Raw genomic sequence first — 20500 nt, forward strand, 5'->3', positions numbered from 1 at the left:
AGAGTTATTTTAAGGCTGGGCGCAGTGGCTCATGCCTGTAATCCCAGCACTTTGGGAGGCTGAGGTGGGTGGATCACCTGAGGTCAGGAGTTTGAGACAGGCCTAGACAACATGATAAAAGCCCATTTCTATTAAAAATACAAAATTAGCTAGGTGTGGTGGCACTTGCCTGTAGTCCCAGCTATTTGGGAGGCTGAGGCAAAACAATCACTTGAACCCAGGAGGTGGAGGTTGCAGTGAGCCAAAATTGTGCCATTGCACTCCAGCCTGGGCAATACGAGCGAAACTCTGTCTTTAAAAAAAAAAAAGAGTTATTAAAAAAATAATCGGCAAGGCACGGTGGCTCACGCCTGTAATCCCAGCACTTTGGGAGACCGAGGCAGATGGATCACTTGAGGTCAGAAATTTGAGACCAGCCTGGCCAACATGGCAAAACCTCGTCTCCAATAAAAATACAAAAATTAGCTGGGACTGGTGGCACACACCCGTCATCTCAGCTATTCCGGAGGCTGAAGTAAGAGAATCACTTGAACCTGTAAGGCGGAGGTTACAATGAGCTGGAATTGCACCACTGCACTCTGGCCTGGGCAACAGAGGGAGACTCGTTCCTAAAAACAAAAATTATGAGACAGAGACTATACATGACCCACAAACACAAAAACATGAATCACCTGGCCCTTTACGGAAAAAGCTTGCCAGCTCCTGAATCAGAGTGTCAGTGGAAATGCTGACAACAAACTACCTTTTGAGCAAATGAGATGGTGACAAAGTGGCTTTGCTCTCCTTGGTTTACAGCCAAGGTCAGCAAACTTGACTTTTTTTCCTTTGCTTTTTTTTTTTTTTTTGAGACACAGTTTTGCTCTGCCACCCAAGCTGGAATGTAGTGGCGTGATCTTGGTTCACTGCAACCTCCCCCTCCCAGGTTCAAGCGATTCTCCTGCCTCAGCCTCCCGAGTAGCTGGGATTACAAGCACGCACCACCATGCCTGGTTAGTTTTTTTTGTATTCTTAGTAGAGATGGGGTTTCGCCATGTTGGCCAGGCTGGTCTCGAACTCCTGACCTCAGGTGATCTACCTGACCTGGCCTCCCAAAGTGCTGGGATTACAGGTGTGAGCCACTGTGCCCGGCCAGCAAACCAACATTCTCTACGGGAAGACAATTTAGTAACAAATACCACGTGAGAATTTTCACATTCAGAATACATATAACATCATCTAAGACTCAAGAGGAAGACAGAATTCTGCCAACAGACTAGGAAAAGACATTCCGGTAAAGCTCTTTTGGGGCAGAGTCTTAAAAGACACATACACATTCTTAAAGATGGGGGAAGAAACAGACCTCACCCCTCCAGCCACACATATTTTGGGCCAGGGGGAACAAAGCAGGCAGCAAAGCAGGAGACCTGCCAGACTGCAAAGGGTCTGTGTGAAATGGCAAGGGGGTCAGGTATTATTTTTTTTTTTTTAATTGCAGGCAAAATTCACATAGAGCAAAATGCAGAGATCTGAAGTGTACAATTCAATGAGTTTGGGTAAATTTATATACCCGTGTGATCACTAATCCTTGAATCAAGACGCAGTGCTTTTCAATTCTCTAAAAAGTCTTGAACATCATATAAACAGGACCATACATGGGTCCTGCTTTCATTCAACATTGTATTTTTGAGATTCCTATGTGGTTACATGTATTAGTTTTGAAAATGACTGAGTTCTCTTCCCTTGTATAAATACACCACAGTTTGTTTATCCATATTCTCCCACTCATGGACATCTGGGTTGTGTCCAGTTTGTGGCTATTATGCATAAGCTGCTATAAGCCTTCATCTACAAGTGCTGGTGTGGACGTACCCTTTCATTTCTTTGGGATGAATTCCCTAGGATGAGAACTGCAGGAATATAAGATACATTCATCACTTCATAAGAAATGCCAAACTGTTTTCTTAATGATTGTAGCATTTTACCCTCCTATCAGCTGTGGATGAGCTCCCGCTGCTTCTGATCCTAACATTCGCTATTTTGTCCTTCTGACTTTCATCACCCCGGTGAATAGAAATGATACTCTCCCGTGGCTTTGATGTGTATTTCCCTGATGACTGGTGACTTGAATCACGGCATCCCTGGACAATTTGTGTGTATAAGCATGAAGGTATGAGTCCTCTGGAGTTAACTGCCTTTCTTTCTTCTGTTGGTGGAAAAAACCTAATTGCATTAATATATGTGTAATCTACTGTTTGGAATGCATACCATTCTTCTATAGGAAGATAATCTTCACAATCATTAACTTCTTCCATTTCCATATACAGGTTGTATTCCTAATCCGAAAATCTGAAATCCAAAATGCTCCAAAATCTGAAATGTTTTGAATTATTCTGAATGAAAATAACTTTCATTCAAAACTTGACTTTCCACAGTCCTCTGGCATCCACTGTTGCAAACAGCAAGTCCAAGTTAGCCTGATTCTGGTTTCTTCACAGGTGAGATCTGTTTTGTTGTTCTCCTTTGAAAATGCGTAAGATCATTTCTTGATCCCTTATCAGATACAACAATGCATCTCGATGTGGGTGTTTTCAACTCACCTTTCTCAGCACTCAGTCTGCCCTTTTGAGGGAAGACTCACGAGGCCGTGTTCTGCCCATGCGTGCTGAATGCGCTCCTTCCTTTCATCTTCTCTTCCAGACACCCTGCTGAAGTTTCAGAGGCCGAGCTTGGCCGCCCGTCTGCGCCACTCACCTTCTCTCTACCTTGTATCTCCACGTTCAGCAATCCTCGAACACTACTGAATGTTTTGTTCTGGCGGTCACTTTTACATCCCAACAACTCTTTCTTGGTCTTCATTTTTTCTTTTATCATGGCACCCAGCTTTCATCTGACAAATGCAATATCCCCTCAACCTCCCAGAGAATGTTAACGGGTTTCCCTAAGTAGGATACTTATCAAAATGATCAGCCTCTGTTCTCTGAATTATCTGTGTACTTTGCAGTAGTCTGAATTCTCTGCCACAGTTCTTTACCCTTTGTCACACTGAAATCCATGCTGTGGCTGGCTTACGGTGGTGTAGACCTTCCTATCCTTGAATTCGGGGGTGTGGCCATGAGACTCACTGTGGACATCACAGAGGCAGAAATGACCGTGTGCCGGCCCAAGCTCAGCCTTACGAATCCTCACGGCTCCCACGTGCCCTTGGTCACCAGTTCAAGGAGGATGAGGGACACCTGAGTCAGAGCCACTCCAGCCACTATGACCTGAACAGTCACCCAGCATAGCTCAGCTGACAGCAGCCAGCCCATGCTGGCTCATCCGTGAGGAAGGCGCTCATCTTGGGTGCTCCTGAGCTCTGCTAGTCGGCTGTTAACACAGCTGTGGCTGACCAACACATCCCAGGCGTCTCTTAATCCTGTTGTGGTCTGTCTTTACAAGCTTCCTTACATCCTTTCTCTAGAACAAAACCTTATAAAAATAATTGGGTACACTTTAATGTTCCTATCCCTAAAACTATGAAGAGAAGTAGGAAGGGATAGATGCAGGGAAGAGAGGGTGAGGGGCAGGGGGCAGGGGAAAGGGCACCATGGTTCCTGGGCTCCTAGGCCCTCCATCCATGATCACGAAGGAGAGAAGAGCACTCAGCAGCAGAGGTGCAGCGACAGACCCCCACCAACTCAGCAACGCCACCAAGAGAGCAAACCCCAATCTCTTTCTCTTTAGGTCAACAGAGACCTAGAGAAAAAATCCAGTAGTTTTCTGCCAAATGTCGTTCTTTAATTTGCTTTCAAGGTATCTTTATTAAGTGGTTTAATCTCTATTCTCAATAATAAGAAACCACTTCAATAATTACCAAAATTATGCTTAAAAAATCACAGTAAAGGCCGGGCACGGTGGCTCAAGCCTGTAATCCCAGCACTTTGGGAGGCCGAGACGGGCGGATCACGAGGTCGGGAGATCGAGACCATCCTGGCTAACACGGTGAAACCCCGTCTCTACTAAAAAATACAAAAAAACTAGCCGGGCGAGGTGGTGGGCGTCTGTGGTCCCAGCTACTCGGGAGGCTGAGGCAGGAGAATGGCATAAACCCGGGAGGCGGAGCTTGCAGTGAGCTGAGATCCGGCCACTGCACTCCAGCCTGGGCGACAGAGCGAGACTCCGTCTCAAAAAAAAAAAAAAAAAAAAAAAAAAAAATCACAGTAAAGGGAATATTCACACTTGATCTTAGCCAAAAGGCCGAGAAGCGATAATAAAGGGAATATTCATAGTAGAGGGGAGAGTTTAAAAAATGACCTGGGATAAGCCAGGAGTGGGGCTCACACTTGTGATCCCAGCACTTTGGGAGGCCAAGGTGGGTGGATGGCGTGAGCCCAGGAGTTCAAGACCAGCCTGGCCAATATGTTGAAACCCTGTCTCTACAAAAATATGAAAGTTAGCTGGGCATGGTGGTGTGCGCCTGTGGTCTCAGTTACTCGGGAGGCTGAGGCAGGAGGACCCCAGAGGTCAAGGCTGCAGTGAGCTGAAAAACTGAGGCACTACACTCCAGCCTGGACAACAGAGTGAGACCCTGTCTCAAAAAAAAAAAAAAAAAGAAAAGAAAAGAAAAGAAAAGAAAAAGAAAAGAAAAAAGAGAGAAAAAGAACCAGGACTGTTTTCCAGGAGACACCCCTTCTTCTAAGTTCTATACAATACAACCAAATGTCTTCACACCTGAACTAAGAGCTGTACCACAATCACACCAGATACTTCCTGCTTTAAAATTTTATTGCCAAAAGCCAGTTTTCATTTAAAAATTGGAAAACTGTATTCTTAAGACTAGCAGTTAAATAATAATTTTCCTAAAATATCAACTTACTTTCTCACTTTACTTGTCTATGTTAATGGGATAATTTTTAGAAGCATTACTTCTTTTAGCTGTTGTTAGAATGTGAACATTCACTATCACACTGATGAAACTGCTGCTTCTTCCCTACATCTTTTTAGGACATACCATATTATACTTAAGAACATGATATAATTTATTTTTCTTTGGTTATTATCTAGCTACATTGTGTTAATTTCATTTGTTCTTCACAAAGAGAAATAAAAGTAGTGAATAATTCGTAAAACATAAAGCAGACAATAGATTCTCTTTTTTTTTTTTTTTTTGGAGACAGGCTTTCACTCCTGTTGCCCAGACTAGAGTGTAATGGCATGATCTTGGCTCATCACAACCTCCACCTGCCAGGCTCAAGCAGTTCTCCTGCCTCAGTCTCCTGAGTAGCTGGGATTATAGACGTGTGCCACCATGCCTGGCTAATTTTTGTATTTTTTGTAGAGAAGGGTTTTCACCATGTTGCGCAGGCTCGTGTGGAACTCCTGAGCTCAAGTGATCTGCCTGCCTCGGCCTCCCAAAGTGCGTAAGCCACTGCGCCTGATAATATTTTTAAAGTAGCAAAAACAGGAAATGAACACCCTTTCTTTTTTTTTTTGAGATGGAGTTTTGCTCTTGTTGCCCAAGCTGGAGTGTAATGGCACGATCTCAGCTCACAGCAACCTCCGCCTCCTGGGTTCAGGCGATTCTCCTGCCTTAGCCTCCCGAGTAGCTGGGGTTTACAGGTGCATGCCACCATGCCCAGCTAATTTTTTATATTTTTAGTAGAAATAGGGTTTCACCATGTTAGCCAGGTTGGTCTCAAACGCGTGACCTCAGGTGATCCGCCCGCCTCGGCCTCCCAAAGTGCTAGGATTACAGGCGTGAGACATCGCGCTCAGCCTTTTTTTTTGAGATAGAATTTTGCTCTTGTTGCCCAGGCTGGAGTGCAATGGTGTGATCCTGGCTCACTACAACCTTCACCTCCCGGACTCAAGCAACTCTCCTGTCTCGGCCTCCCAAGTGGCTGATATTACAGGCGCGTGGGCTAACTTTTATATTTTAAGTAGAGATGGGGTTTTACCATGTTGGTCAGGCTGGTCTCAAACTCCTGACCCTCAGGTGATCCACTCAACTCGGCCTTCCGAAGTGCTGGGATTGCAGGTTTGTGCCACTGCGCCCAAATTTCCATTTTTAATGATGAGTGATGTGGCACTTGAATTTAGGGGCCCTAGGAATGTCACTTATTTACATATTAAGGAAAACATTCTGCTCGGCATGAGTATGCTCTAAGCGCAGTGCCAGCCGTAAGTGACATAAAAATGAAAAGGTTCAAAGGATGCTGCGCTAGGCTTCAAGGGCAGGGTCTATTCTGGGCAGAGGGATGCTGCAGTCAGGGCCCGGGAGCAGGACAGTGCTGTTTGCCTCAGAGCGGAAGGGGAGTGTCAGGAGCTGACACGGGGAAGGAAGAAGGTCACACAGAGGCAGCAGCTCCCTGGCTGGTGACACCACAGTAAATATGGAAAAGAAATCCTGCAGGTCTGCTGCATTCAGATGTCTTGGTTTGAAATGTGATACTTTCTAGCTCATGAGCCTGGGCAGTTATTTCATCCCTCAAAGCCACATGTCCTCGCCTGAGCAAAAGGAATCCCGGCTCTCCCTGCACGGCGCGGGGCTGGGCAAGTGTGGGCTGACTGCAGCGTCCCTGAGCCACCGCGGACAAGCCGTAAGCAGGGGCGTGCAGTGACACAGGGTGTACTGGACTGGTCCCTACTTGACAGACAGACTGAAGAGGGGCAAGGCCAAAGACAGAGGGACGCATGAAGTGACATATAAGATGGAGGCCCAGATGACGGGGAAGAAACGGTGACAGCCTCGCAGGGCCAGAGCCACCATGTGGGAGAGAAGCTGCCTTGGACTTCCAGGTTTCTGCTCTAAGCACTCGATTGCTGGGATCAATCACAAATATTGGAACCATGTTGAGGGCATGCAGGAGCTGGCAGCTCCATGCTGGGCAGGCGACTGTGTACCCACTGGCTGCATGGGTGAAAATATTCACGTTACCAGTGGCTGACAAGGACTTGGAGTCTGCAAGAGTCTCAGCTGAACTCAGAGCTGAAAGCCACCGAGAGAGGGATAGTGGCTGCAGAACAGGCTCAGGTAAGACGGCTCAGGGAAAGCATAAAGCAGGGTACAGAAGAGCGCTATCAGGACCACTAGCCTTTGAGGGACACGAGAAGAGGGAATTTCAAAGGAAACAGAGAGGCAAAGGGAAAGCCAGGCAAGGGTGTTCTCAGGAAACCCATTTAATGGAGCCCACCGGCTTCACAGGGATGACGTTTCACAATTTTAAAAAAACAGAAGCAGCCAAGGGTGGATGGAGTTTCGGGCGGGGCAGTCACAAATGCCAGGAAAAGGTAGTGAGCTCTGAAAGCACCTACCGTGCTTGTCAACTGAGGAGCCCCTCATGACCCTCCGTGAGAGCAGCTTCAGGGAGGTGCAGATGCTGAGGCTGGGGTGAGTGGTGCAGGTGCTGAAGTGCAAGAAACAGCGAAGCCTCATGCCTTCCGGCAGCGTGGCTGTGTGGTGCCAGGAGGAGGGCTCAGGCGCCCCAAGTGCACACGTGTGCCCACGCCCAAGTGGAGATACCTCGGGGGCCCTGAGAAAGGAGAGAAGACTGAACACAGAGGGGGATGCCAAGCGCCCGTCTCCCTCCACAGAGGAGTGGACCCAGCCTGGGAGGGGAGGCGGAAGAGAGGGGCAGACTGGCTTCTGAACAAGCTGGAAGATGGAGCGCTGACCTGTGACAACCTCCAGCAAAGCCACCTGCTGGAAGGAAGTGGGGGCTCCTGGGGGACAGAGCCATGCTTGGAGGCGAGCAGCACTCATGCAGAGCCCGACTAAGGTCATGTGGCATGACCTGGGCCTGCTGGGCCCCAGTCATGGCAACAGCTCCTATTCCACAAATAACAGAAAAATCCTGGGAAAAAATGTATTTACAGAACAAAACACCCCTCTGAAGTCACTGGAGAGTAGTGAGAGCAGGCAGAACCTGGAGGAAGGCCGCAGAATACGGGAGGGTGCAGGTTTGTGCCTTTCACCCGAGGGCAGGCCCCGTCAGTGCCCCCGTCAGTGCCCAGCCCTGGGAAGAGGGGATAGGGCTGGGATGAGCGCAGCTGCCCACCAAGGAGAGCCTCCCAGGCAAAGCCCAGGCTCTACACGTGCCCACCGCACACCGGCTGCCCCACCACGGGTGGAGGGCCGGCTTCACACAGCTGGTGCAGTCTAAGGACTAAGGCACCTCCATCTGCTGCCCGCCCCAGCAGCAGAAGCCTCGACCTTGTCCAAACAATATTCCCTGTTGCAAGAGAGAAACAACACTCTTCAGAACATGAGAAAAGCTGGAAACTATAATCATGTACAACGGCACAATCTAAAATTAGACATTCATAAAATAGGGAAATGTGAGGAATATTCGAGAAAGTGCGATGAATGGACACCAGCCTAAGTGACCCCAATGCTGAAACTGGCAGACCAGGATTTGAACGCAGCTATTATAATGATGTTCAAAGAAGTAAAAACAAAAATGCTCACAATAAGTGAATAGATAGAAACTCAGCAGAGAAACAGAAATTATAAAAAAGAACCATATACAAATTCTAAAACTAAAAATACAGTATCTGGTATGAAAACATCCATTAGCTTGGTGTTCCAGTAGACTGAAAATGACAGAAGGGTACAAGAGCTTGAAGATAGATAAAAAGAAAATGTCCTGTCTGAGGGAGACAGAGAAAAGAATTTGAAAAATGAACTGAGTTTCAGCTCAGATTTGTGGGGCAAGACCAAAGGTTTCTCATACATGAAAACTAGAGTCTCAGATGGAGAAGAGAAGGAGAATGAGGAAGAAAGAATACTCCAATACTGACCGAAAAGTTTATGTTGTAGTGAAAAGCATAAGCTCAGACACAAGCAGTTCAGTAAACAAGAAATAAAAGAGAATTACACCAAGGCACATCATAGACAAACCATTCCAAACCAAAGATAAAGAGAAAATCTTCAAAGCAGCCAGAGAAAAATGGCCCATGGCATACGGTGATACAAATGCTAGAGGACTTTTCATTAGGAAAACAAGAGCCATAATATAGCAAATTGACATTGCTAAAGTTAAAACAAAAACCCTCAATGAAGAATTCCATAATTAGCCAGAATGAAGGCAAAACAAAGATATTTTCAGATAAACGAAAACTAAAATCCACTGTCAGCAGAACTGCACTGAAAGACACATGAAAGGAAGTTTTTCAGGCTGACGGGAAATGAGACCAGATGGAAATTCCAATTTTCAGGATAAAATGAAGAGCAGTGGAAATAGTAAATAATATGGACAATATAAAAGACTACCACCTTTTTCCTTTTACTTTAAAATATATGCAAAAATCCTAGGCCTGTCTTACACGGTGCAGAGCACACGTAGCTGGATCCATGTGATAAGTACACATACAGGATGGGGCAGAGCTGCACTGATGAGGCCTGGTAAACGGCTGACAACTGGTGAGGACAGGGAAGCCCCGATCTGTGTCATCTGCCGATCCACAAAGCATAAATGCCCCGCCATGGTTGACGACATGCCACCATCAGCCACCAATGCAACACCAGTGGGCTTTAAAAAATCCTGGAGAGCCGGGCGCGGTGGCTCAAGCCTGTAATCCCAGCAATTTGGGAGGCCGAGACGGGTGGATCACGAGGTCAGGAGATCGAGACCATCCTGGCTAACACGGTGAAACCCCGTCTCTACTAAAAATACAAAAAACTAGCCGGGCGAGCTGCCGGGCGCCTGTAGTCCCAGCTACTCCGGAGGCTGAGGCAGGAGAATGGCGGGAACCCGGGAGGCGGAGCTTGCAGTGAGCTGAGATCCGGCCACTGCACTCCAGCCCGGGCGGCAGAGCAAGACTCCGTCTCAAAAAAAAAAAAAAAAAAATCCTGGAGGCCGGGCACGGAGGCTCACGTCTATAATCCCAGCACTGTGGGAGGCCGAGGCAGGTGGATCACCGGAGGTTTCTCCAACATGGAGAAACCCATCGCTACTAAAACTACAAACTTAGCGGGGCGTGGTGGCGCGTGCCTGTGATCCCAGCTACTCGGAAGGCTGAGGCAGGAGAAATGCTTGAACCCGGGAGGTGGAGTTTGTGGTGAGCCAGGATCGTGCCATTGTACTCCAGCCTGGGCAACAAGAGTGAAGCTCTGTCTCAAAAAAAAAAAAAATCTTGGAAAGTGAACAACAGGCTCTCAGGAGATACCATGAGCTGGCCTCGGCACCCCACTGAACACAGTGACAAGAGGCTTCTGTGTCACATGGAGTGGCTCAACATTAACTCGGAGTGGAGCCTGAAAAGGTAAAGATGTGTACTGCATTCCTGTTGCTTCTCTTAACTGGGGGGCTCATAGAGGGAGCAAAGTCCTATTGTCCTACAGCTCTTATACGATGAAGAACTTTACTCCTATGTCTCTAATCACATTTTCTTTAGGGAAATTGAGAAAACAGTCACTCAAATGATTCTCTGTGCCCTAGGGCTCAAATCAGAATCCCTGGCTGAGGAATGCTACAGGCAATCAGCTTAAAAATAGTACAGACGGTCCCTGACTGAAGAAGGCTGGAGTTAATGATTTTTCGACTTTACAACAGTGCAAAAGCAACAAGCATTCAGAAGAAACTGCTTCGAGTGCCCATACAACCATTCCGTTTCCACTTTCAGTACAGACTCAACAGATTACATGAGAGATTCAACACTTTAAAGTAGGCTGTGTGTCAGATAATTCTGCCCATCTGTAGGCTAATGCAAGTGTTCTGAGCACATTTAAGGTAGGCTAGGCTAGGCTAAGCCATGATGTTTAGCATGTGTGGTGTATTTGGTGCATTGCAACTTATGGTATTTTCAACTTGCAACCCCCACTGTGAGTTGAAAAGCATCTATGCTGTAAAATGAAACTGTCTAATCTAGGTGGAGGGTCCTCACTGTGAGCTGAAAAGCATCTATGCTGTAAAATGAAACTGTCTAATCTAGGTGGAGGGTCCTCACTGTGGAACTTCCTGAACTTGCCTGTGTGTTTCAAAGTCCTCATAATAAAATGTTGGATAAAGAGCCAATAAAGAAATCGAAACTATCAAGGCTTGATTCCAGCTGCACACTGGAATCCCAGCACAACCCAGGAAAGGCCAGAGACTGAGGGCATTTTAGAATTTAGATTTTAGGTGAATTCTTGTCTTCTTAGAATTCATGTTCTAATTGGTTGGGATAGATATTTTTTTTTTTTTTACCAAAAGTACAAGACTTTGGAGTTTGTATGGCATAGCAAACACAAACCCCAGGGGTACGCAATGGAAAACATTCATTTAGGTTAAAATTTAAAAAACCACAATTTTAAAAAAGCTGAGTTGTAATTGATAATATGGTAAATATCTATAGATATGACCCACATAAACATGGATTCTTTGGAACCTCTAATTTTTAAGAGTGCAAAGGGGTCCTAAGACCAAAAAGGTTGAGAACTACTGGTATATAAACAAGTTTAATGAAAGTATACCTCCTTCACTGTCTCACAAAAAGAAAACTTTAAAAAATTGTAATTCCTCAAAGTCCAAAGTTACAGAATTTACTTTGTTGAGAGTATTAGTGAAAGCAGTTTCCATCTTAGCTTGTACATTACGACAGCTTCCCTAGGTTTCAGTAAATCATCAATACGGGGACTGGAACGCTTGGAGAGTGCCCCGCAGGTCTCAGCCACATCCACAAGGGCAGGGGACTCAGAAGCCACACACAGTGACCTGGAGCTGCAGCCAGGCACCGGGTACGGGGCTTACTAGGCTACAAGCTCTACTCCTGAACTGGAAAACGTTCACAATAAATAGGTCAGGAAAAAAAGGAATGATTTCACTAGTTAATGTGTGCTTGTAGGCACTGCCCATACAACTGTGTGTTTCCCACTTTCAGCACAGTCCCACCTTTCTTTTCCTTTGCTATTTTCTTCAGCTGGCCACAGGGTTAAGAGCATGAGCTCTGGCTTTGAATCACAGCCGACCTCAGGAAAAGGTCTTATCTGTGACTCAGTTCTCCCACCTGTAAAATGGGGTAAAAATCACCACATGGGATCAGTTAGAATTAAATAGGTATAATCAACCCTCACAGGGCTGTTACGAAGATGATGTCAGTCAGTATCTGTTATGTAAGTTAGTCACGTGCTTGGACTGTTGTTTCCTGAGCTTTTATATACTAAGAAATGTTTAAAGTGCCTGACCACTCTGTAAGTTAAACTGTATCACTATAAGACTTCTGAAGAAGCAGAGAAAAACCAAAACAGAAGTAGGATACAGAAAAGACAGAGAGAAAACATTTTAGTAATAAAACTATACAACTTAGAGTGACTTTAAACTTTCTGAAGAGCAATAACCTGCACCCAACAGAATATTAAAAAGATTCACATGAAAAGTGACTAAGAAAACCAAGTTAACTCGCTTGCCAATTTCTGGACAAGAGAAACCATGACTCTCTATGACCAATGAACACAGAATGCTGCAGATAATTAAGAGCGTCTGCTCACTGCAGTATTTTAAGCACTGTAGGGTTTGAGAACGGCCACTCATGGCCTCAGAGCCGACCCACCCGCCTACGCAGGCTCTGCCACAGCTCACATGAGAGTCAGCTCACCCTCTGTCTCTCTGGGCACCAAAGCATGCAGACAAGACAATGACAGATACTCGCTATTTTGAAATTATACAGAAAAAAAAGAAAGAATGGGGATGTCAACAATTATGTCTTGAAGAAAAAGCACTGAAGAGTCCATCCCTTAAGATTCACAGGGTGTGCAGGGCACAGGTTCCTAGGCTGGACTGTCTGGGGACAAAGGAAGCAGCACTCCACGGCAGGCCTTTCTCCTGGGATGACGTGGGGAAGGAAGAGGAGGAGGAGCCCTTTCTACAGCGGAGGGACTCCCTGCAATTCCGATGCCAAGTGTCCACTCCGGGGTTGGAGCACTGCGGCACCTCCAGGATGAGGCTGTGGTGAAGACGCTCAACTAACAGCCACAGACTCTCCCAAGAGCAGTGGATAAAACAAAGACTGTTGCGACCTCAGGGGGTTGCTATGAGGGTCAAGTGGGGACAGGTGCCCTCGCAGGGCTGCAGTAAGGAGTTACTGTCTCCATACCATACCGTGCTCATCACATACATCAACACAGGCTGCAGCTGCCGGGGAAACGGGTCCTTCCGGAGTTAGGATCTAAATCAGAGACAGGCTCTCGATGGCTTTGTCAGAACGAGACTTGAGAAACAAAGCAGTCATAAAGCCTGGGGAAGGCAGGAAGCGCCACGCCAGGGATGGGGACAAGGGGGAGAGCACACGGGCAGGCGAGTGCGGCTCTGGGCCTCATGTGGTGCGCCTGCTAGTAGACAAACATCTCTGTAAATAACACGGGGAGAACAGAGGCCAGCAGATGTGGACACAGCTGGCCTCGGTGCCTCCAAGCCATCGGGGCTCAGGACAAGTGACCCCAGTGGAAAGCGCCACCCTTCTCTCTCTCTCCCCACTACTGATGATTCTGCAAACCACGTAAGCATTTATTTTACCGGGACTGTATTATCTGATCCATCCAGTCCTACAAACCACCTTACTCTCCCCTCCCCAAAGCCTCCACTACCATGGCATGGTTAGCAACTTTGCAGCTGACTGTAACACTGCAGAGGCTGGCGTGCAGAGCCACAGGGGCTCAGGCCGCGCCTCACCACCCACACTGAGCTGTCCACGTGTACATTAAAGAAAAATAAAGACTCTGGTAGCCAGTCACATTAGCCATGTTTCAAGTGCGCAGAAGGCACGTGTGGCTGGCGACGACCAACTTGGTACAGGCGGAAAACACTGTCACCACAGAGAGCGCTTCAGGACAACACTGCTCTAGTGGTTAAGGCTGATTTCCATGTTGGGGGAGAGGGTGTACAACTTATTCCTCCCACCCTTTTTCTTTTTGAGATGGAGTCTCACTCTATCACCCAGACTGGAGTGCAGTGGCATGATTTCGGCTCACTGCAACCTCCGCCTTCCGGGTTCAAGCGATTCTCCTGCCTCAGCCTCCTGAGTAGCTGGGATTACAGGCGCCCGCCACCACACTCAGCTAATTCTCCTGCCTCAGGCTCCCAAGCAGCTGGGATTACAGGTGTGCACCACCAGGCCTGGCTACTTTTTTCTTGAGACGGAGTTTTGCTCTTGTTGCCCAGGCTGGAGTGCAATGGCGTGATCTCAGCTCACAGCAACCTCCACCTCCCGGATTCAAGCAATTCGCCTGTCTCAGATTCCCAAGTAGCTGGGATTACAGGCATGTGCCACCATGCCCGGCTAATTTTGTATTTTTAGTAGAGACGGGGTTTCACCATGTTGCCCAGGCAGGTCTCGAACTCCTGACCTCAAGTGATCTGCCCACCTCAGCCTCCCAAAGTGCTGGGATTACAGGCATGAGATACCACATCTGGACTTCTCCTTAATAAACATCAATATTTGAGATTTTTACAGACAAAGTATATTCATGTATTACTTATAGAATTTAGAAAAATACACATAAGATTAGCATTTATGAAAGATCTGAAAGCATTTAACAATGCCCTCACGGAGATCCGGGGTGTGCCCATCCTCTGCCCGTCAGACGTCCTCCTAAAGCCCTCACGTGCACTCACCTTTGCTATGTTTTCCTAAGGGCCTCTTGGGCAGCGACTCCTCCGTGGAATGTGCTGATGTGTGCAGGGCATTCTCCAAACTATTACTGACACTGCTGACAGGAGCCTCGGTTCTTGGAGTGATCTGAGGGAAGAGAAACAGAATCATCTTATTTTCTCCCACGGAGTTAATAAGGGGACAATTTTATTTGTTAATGAAGTCTTTCATAATTACCTTGGTTTCCATTTTTCTACAAACCACATATTACTATAATAATAAGCTTTCCCCAAAAAGATGAAAATTTCACCTACTACTCTCCACTGAAAATGCAAAAGAGCTCAGATAACTTGAGCCAAACATGGGAGCTTACGTCTTATGGCTGGGGTTCATCAGGGTGCACAGAAACTATGGTAGCCAAAGAGGCCAGGTGTGGTGGCTCACTTGTAACCCCAGCATTTTGGGAGGCTGAGGCGGGTGGATCTCTTGAGCCCAGGAGTTCAAGACCAGCCTTGCCGACATGGTGAAACCCCATCTCTACTAAAAATACAAAAATTAGCTGCGCGTGGTGGCAACTGCCTGTAGTCCCAGCTACTTGGGAGGCTGACATGGGAGGATCACTTGAATCCAGGAGGCAGGGGTTGCAGTGAGCCAAGATGGTGACACTACACTCCAGCCTGGGCAAAAGAGTAAGACTCCATCTCCAAGAAAAAAGAAAAAAGAAAAAAAAAAAGAAACTATGTTAGCCAAGGTGGTGTGAAATATGTATTTTTATTTGTGGCAAACTTTTATTTTCACATTTCTTCAAATCAAATAGTTCCCTATAAAATGAATTAAACAGCAAGACTTAACATTCTCCTCCTATAAATCTGAAATCATAAAATGCTCTAAAAACAACAGCAAAGAACAGAATACAACTGGGTCTATTCGGGGTACAGTTTGAAAAAGCATATCCTAAAATTATATCCCAATTCCATTTCTAGGAATTCATCATACAACATACTCACACGTGAGAAAAAGACCTGACAGGGTGTGCCCACTGCAGGAGTGCCTGTGATAGGGAAAGAGGGGCACACCCTCAGTCCCCACTGACAGAGACCTGCTAAGCAGACAGTGTACCTGCAGATGACGGCCGCCCCCGAGCTGGGGGTGGGGGAGGCCCTCCTGACCACCAGCGCTCCCAACACACACCAAGCCCAGAAACAAGCCAAGGGCCAGCCAGGATCATCCCACCCCTCCTGCTTCCTGGGTTCAGTGATGGTGCGAATGTGGAATAACCCAGAGGGGTGAGAGGAGGAGGGTAGCAATAATTTTCATTCTCCCCCCAATCAATATTTTAAAATTTCACAGCCAAAACACATTTATAACTTACAGGATTTAGAAGAATAAAAATGGTCAATGCTGTAACTTCTTTACGGTCTCAATGTATTTCAAAATTTCAGAGGATATAAGAGAGAGGCGTAAGATCTTAAAGTTCATCAAAAGAGCTGATAAGCAATGCTGCATTCACAGTATAGGAAAGTCCACGGCACAAGCAACCTGGAAAATGGCCTGACCTCTCCAGCCTCTGTTTGTTCTTTCATCTCATACCTGGACGGTAGGTGGCAGTTGACCAAGACATCCCCTAAGTTCAAGGGTGGAGACTGCCGCCACTCAGGCAGGACCAGCACCTGCTGTATCCCACAGACAGTGAGCTACAGGGGCCACACCCAAGTATACAGTGAGATCCTCTGCTCCCAGCTCTGTCTAAGCCCCTGCCCCCCAGCAGGAAGCCCTCCTGGGCTGTTCATGCAGGGAGAGGGACTAACAGATCCCACGCGGCTCAACAGATGCCTTCCAAGAAAAGCAACTCGTCACAGGGCTACATAATTGGGAAGTTTATGTAACTCGAGAAAATAAGGCCGGGTGCAGCGGCTCATGGCTGTCATCCCAGCACTTTGGGAGGCTGAGGCAGGAGGACTGCTTGAAGCTAGGAGTTTGATACTGGCCTGGGTAACATAGCGAGACCCTGTCTCTATTTAAATTTTTTTAAAAGTAAAAAAAAGGTCCTAGCCATGCAGTAACTCCTCCAGAAAGTCAATTCTTTGGATAACATTACTAACATGTTATCAAGAAAACTAAATTTTGTGAATTACTTATATTTGTAATTTAAATTGGGTGATTTCTTTCTGATTTAACAAAGTCTCTTTCATTATTCATGGTTAGAGATCCCAGAAACGAACTCCTTTCCCATTAAACACGATGACAGAACCGATGCAAGTGTGATGCAACCCTTTACACAAGGAGACTTTTAGTTCCTTGTGTAAATATTACTTTGCAAGACAACTCAGGAAGTTAACATGTTAACCGTATAAGAAACACAGCCAAGGCCGGGCGCAGTGGCTCAAGCCTGTCATCCCAGCACTTTGGGAGGCCGAGGCGGGTGCATCACGAGGTCAGGAGATCGAGACCAACCTGGCTAACACGGTGAAACCCTGTCTCTACTAAAAATACAAAAAATTAGCTGGGTGTGGAGGTGGGTGCCTGTAGTCCCAGCTACTCAGGAGGCTGAGGCAGGAGAATGGTGTGAACCCGGGACATGGAGCTTGCAGTGAGCTGAGATCGCACCACCGCACTCCAGCCTGGGCGACAGAGTGAGACAGGAAGGAAAGAAGGAAGGAGGGAGGGAGGGAGGGAGGGAGGGAGGGAGGGAGGGAGGAAGGAAGGAAACACAGAGCCGAGGCCAGGTTTAGTGGCTCACCCCTGTAATCCCAGCACTTCAGGAGGCCAAGGCAGGCGGATCACCTGAGGCCAGGAGTTTGAGACCAGCCTGACCAACATGGTGAAACCCATCTCTACTAAAAATACAAAACGAGCCAGGCGTGGTGGCACACGCCTGTAATCTCAGTTACTGGGGAGGCTGAAGCAGGAGAGTCACTTGAACCCAGGAGCTGGAGGTTGCAGTGAGCCAAGATTGCGCCACTGCACTCGAGCCTGGGCAACAAGAGTGAAACTCTGTCTCAAAAAAAAGAAAAAGAAAAAAGAAACATAGCCAGGTGCAATGATTCACACCTGTTTAACTCCAGCACTTTGGGAGGCCAATGCAAGAGGATCACTTGAGGCCACGAATTCAAGGTCAGCCTAGGCAACATATTGAGACCCCATTTCTACAAAAACACAAAAATTAGCTGGGTGTCATGGCGTGTGCCTGCAGTCCCAGTTACTTGGGAGGCTAAGGTAGGAGAATCACTTGAGCCCAGAAGTTTGAAGCTGCAGTGAGCTATGATGACACCACTGCACTCCAGCCTGGGTGATAGCAAGGCCCTACCTCAAAAAAACAAAAGAAATACAACCACAGCAGAGCCCATTCAGTTTGGCCTGATGCATGAACCTCCACATTCTCTTAGCTACTCTGATATACATTCTAAGTCCTGGTTCTAAGAAGAGAAAGAGAGCTGCCTTTTCTCTAAGAGACGGAGTCTCGGCTGGGCGCAGTGGCTCATGCCTGTAATTCCAGCACTATGAGAGGCCGAGGCGGGTGGATCACCTGAGGTCAGGAGTTAAGAGACTAGCCTGGCCAACACGGTGAATGAAACCTCGTCTCCACTAAAAATACAAAAATTAGCCGGGCGTGGTGGCGGGCACCTGTAATTCCAGCTATTCGGGAGGCTGAAGCAAGAGAATTGCTTGAACCCAGGAGGTGGAGGATGCAGTGAGCTGAGATCATGCCACTGCACTCCAGCCTGGGTGACAGAGCAAGACTCCATCTCAGGAGAAAAAAAAAAAAGTATCTTCTGTCACTCAGGCTGGAATGCAGTGGCACAATCGTAACTCACTGCAGCCTCGACCTCCTGGGCCCAAGTGATCCTTCCACCACAGCCTCCTGAGTAACTGGGACCACAGGTGCACACCACCACACATAGCTGCTGAGAGTGAGCTGTCTTGACAACCAGCATCAGCAGTTCCAACTTTGCTGCTAGTGGCGAACCTCCCTGCCCCCAAAAGAAAAAGAAACACATGTGATCAGTGCGTTCTTGCGCACACACACACCGCCTGCCCACCCTAAAACACACCAAACAACCACAAAGGAAAACCAGCCTCCCAACTCTCAACCTGCTGGGGGAGAAAGGGGAGAGGAAGGCTGAGCAGGGAAGAACACAGCCTTGGAGAGGAGGAGAGCGGTACTGATGAGTGCTTCTCAGCCTGGATGGCACACTGGAACACCAAGGCCCTGAGAAGGCCACGTCCCACACTCCCCACCAAAATCAGAGTTTCGGGAAATGAGGCTTCTTTTGTTTGGTGCCTGAAGCTTCTCTGGTGATTCTCATTTACGGCCAGGCTGAGAACCAACCACGACCCCAAGTCCAGGTTTTATACTGCACCCATCATCCGGTCCATTCCCGGCAAGGACAAAGAGTCAAGACCCAGAGAAAACAGGAAGTCCTTTCCCCACACAGACAGGAAGAGCTAAAGGCTGTAGGTCCGTCTGCCACAACCACAAGTGGAAGGGGAAAGCCCGTGAGCCACCCTAGCAAAACACACACACTGCATCTGACATCAAGACAGGAAGGAAAACTCCTTAGAATGGCAACTGCTGGAAAAGAAAGACCCGTTTTCCTCCGTGTATTTCCCCAAGGCATTTCTTCTCAGTTTTCCAAATGTTCACTTTTTCCAACCAAGCCTTTATCATAACTTTGTTCCTCTGTTTACATTGAAAGCTGTCTTCAGTTGTGTTTCCCAGAAATGCTGTTTTGGGGTTATTTTTGGTGAAGTCAGTTTGCTCCACGTGACCTATGTTTGACTCAAATGCTCTCTGACTCAGGCTCACCCACAGGACTCGTCATCTGGCCTGATGTGCACGAGAGGGAAGACTGACCAGCTCCAAATGCTGCCTTCTGCTACTGCTAGGAAGGCAACGAGAAGCTGCTCTCTTCCTCTCCACGGCCAGCCTCTTCCCACGACCCACAAAGACCGTCTGCCCGGCCCCTGCAACCTGACGTCCAGTCCTCCCCCAGCTCTTCACTCCATGCACTGCTGCCCTGGGCAAAGCCGTCACATCCGCCTGGGGCCCTCACCCTGGCTGTCCCCTCTGCCTGGAAGCGCCCCCTGTACCTTCCCATCTATACTCAAATGTCCTTCTCAGCAAGACTTCTCGATGCTCAGCAAGGCAGCTGTGTTTTTGGTCTGCTTTGTTCACTGCTGTTCCTTTGCACTTCGAACTGGGCCTGGCATGAAGCGGGCCCTTAATAAGGATCTGTAAAATACATCACGATATCACCAAATTTTAATGAAATTCAGAATCAAACAAATTGAAAAGCACTTCTATTTCAAAGAAAAATTTCTGCAATCTACATTATGTAACAGACAATCAGAGTGTTCCACCAGATCTACAAAGCGCTAACCCAGGAATGAAATATGACTCTGAAGCAAGCTACCGGTAGTCACGGGGCACACCCGCCTCTGTGGCTCTTCCAGGAAAGCTGAGGCTCCACACTGGACGCACATCTAGGGGCACCTGGACTCGGGCAGCCCGCCCCTGGCTCTTATGCAATTAACCTTCTTATTGTTACAGTTTAAAGAGACGCCTCTGCTTCCAAACTTTAATGTGCAAAATGCCTCCGGATCTGGCTGAAACACAGGTTTGATTCATAAGGTCCGGGGTGGGCTTGCGAATCTTGCATTTCTAACCAGCTCCAAAATGACAATGATGCTGCACGAGTATTTCAAGATAAATCTTCACTATGATCAAAACAGTCAAAGGCTCGACAGCCTCCTCTTACTTTTTAATTAAAAAAAATAATAAACAGAGCCAGGGTCTATGTTACCCAGGCTGATCTCAAACTCCTGGGCTCAAGCCATCCTCCCGCCTTGGCTGGGATTACAGGCATGAGCCACCGAGCCCAGCCTCCGCAACCTCCCTTTAGATGGGATGGAAAAGGGAATCCCTGCACTGCGCAATTAGACCAGAGGGACTCAAAGGCCCTTCCAGGCAAGGGTG

The 20500-nt window shown here is 47.4% G+C and overlaps 1 protein-coding gene and 1 pseudogene across 6 annotated transcripts in view; both read right to left on the reverse strand.

Moving 5' to 3' along the window:
* The window catches only part of ZCCHC14 (zinc finger CCHC-type containing 14), an 88188-nt gene that overhangs the window by 40404 nt on the left and 27284 nt on the right, over positions 1 to 20500 (reverse strand). For 5 of the 6 annotated variants that reach the window (XR_004439037.1, XM_033219258.1, XM_033219260.1 and 2 more), the window contains exon 2: positions 14547 to 14670. Coding sequence is in view for 5 of the 6 variants with exons in the window: in XM_033219258.1 (XP_033075149.1) it covers positions 14547 to 14670 (124 nt within the window). In the remaining variant the exon portion in view is untranslated. Of the gene's footprint in view, positions 1 to 1933; positions 1972 to 14546; positions 14671 to 20500 lie in introns of those variants that run through there. The other variant, XM_033219261.1, reaches the window with a different exon arrangement.
* Positions 4082 to 4227, reverse strand: LOC117088951 (annotated as a pseudogene).

The sequence above is a fragment of the Trachypithecus francoisi genome, unplaced genomic scaffold, assembly GCF_009764315.1.
Source record: "Trachypithecus francoisi isolate TF-2019V2 unplaced genomic scaffold, Tfra_2.0 Lachesis_group10, whole genome shotgun sequence".
Taxonomy (NCBI): Eukaryota; Metazoa; Chordata; class Mammalia; order Primates; family Cercopithecidae; genus Trachypithecus; species Trachypithecus francoisi.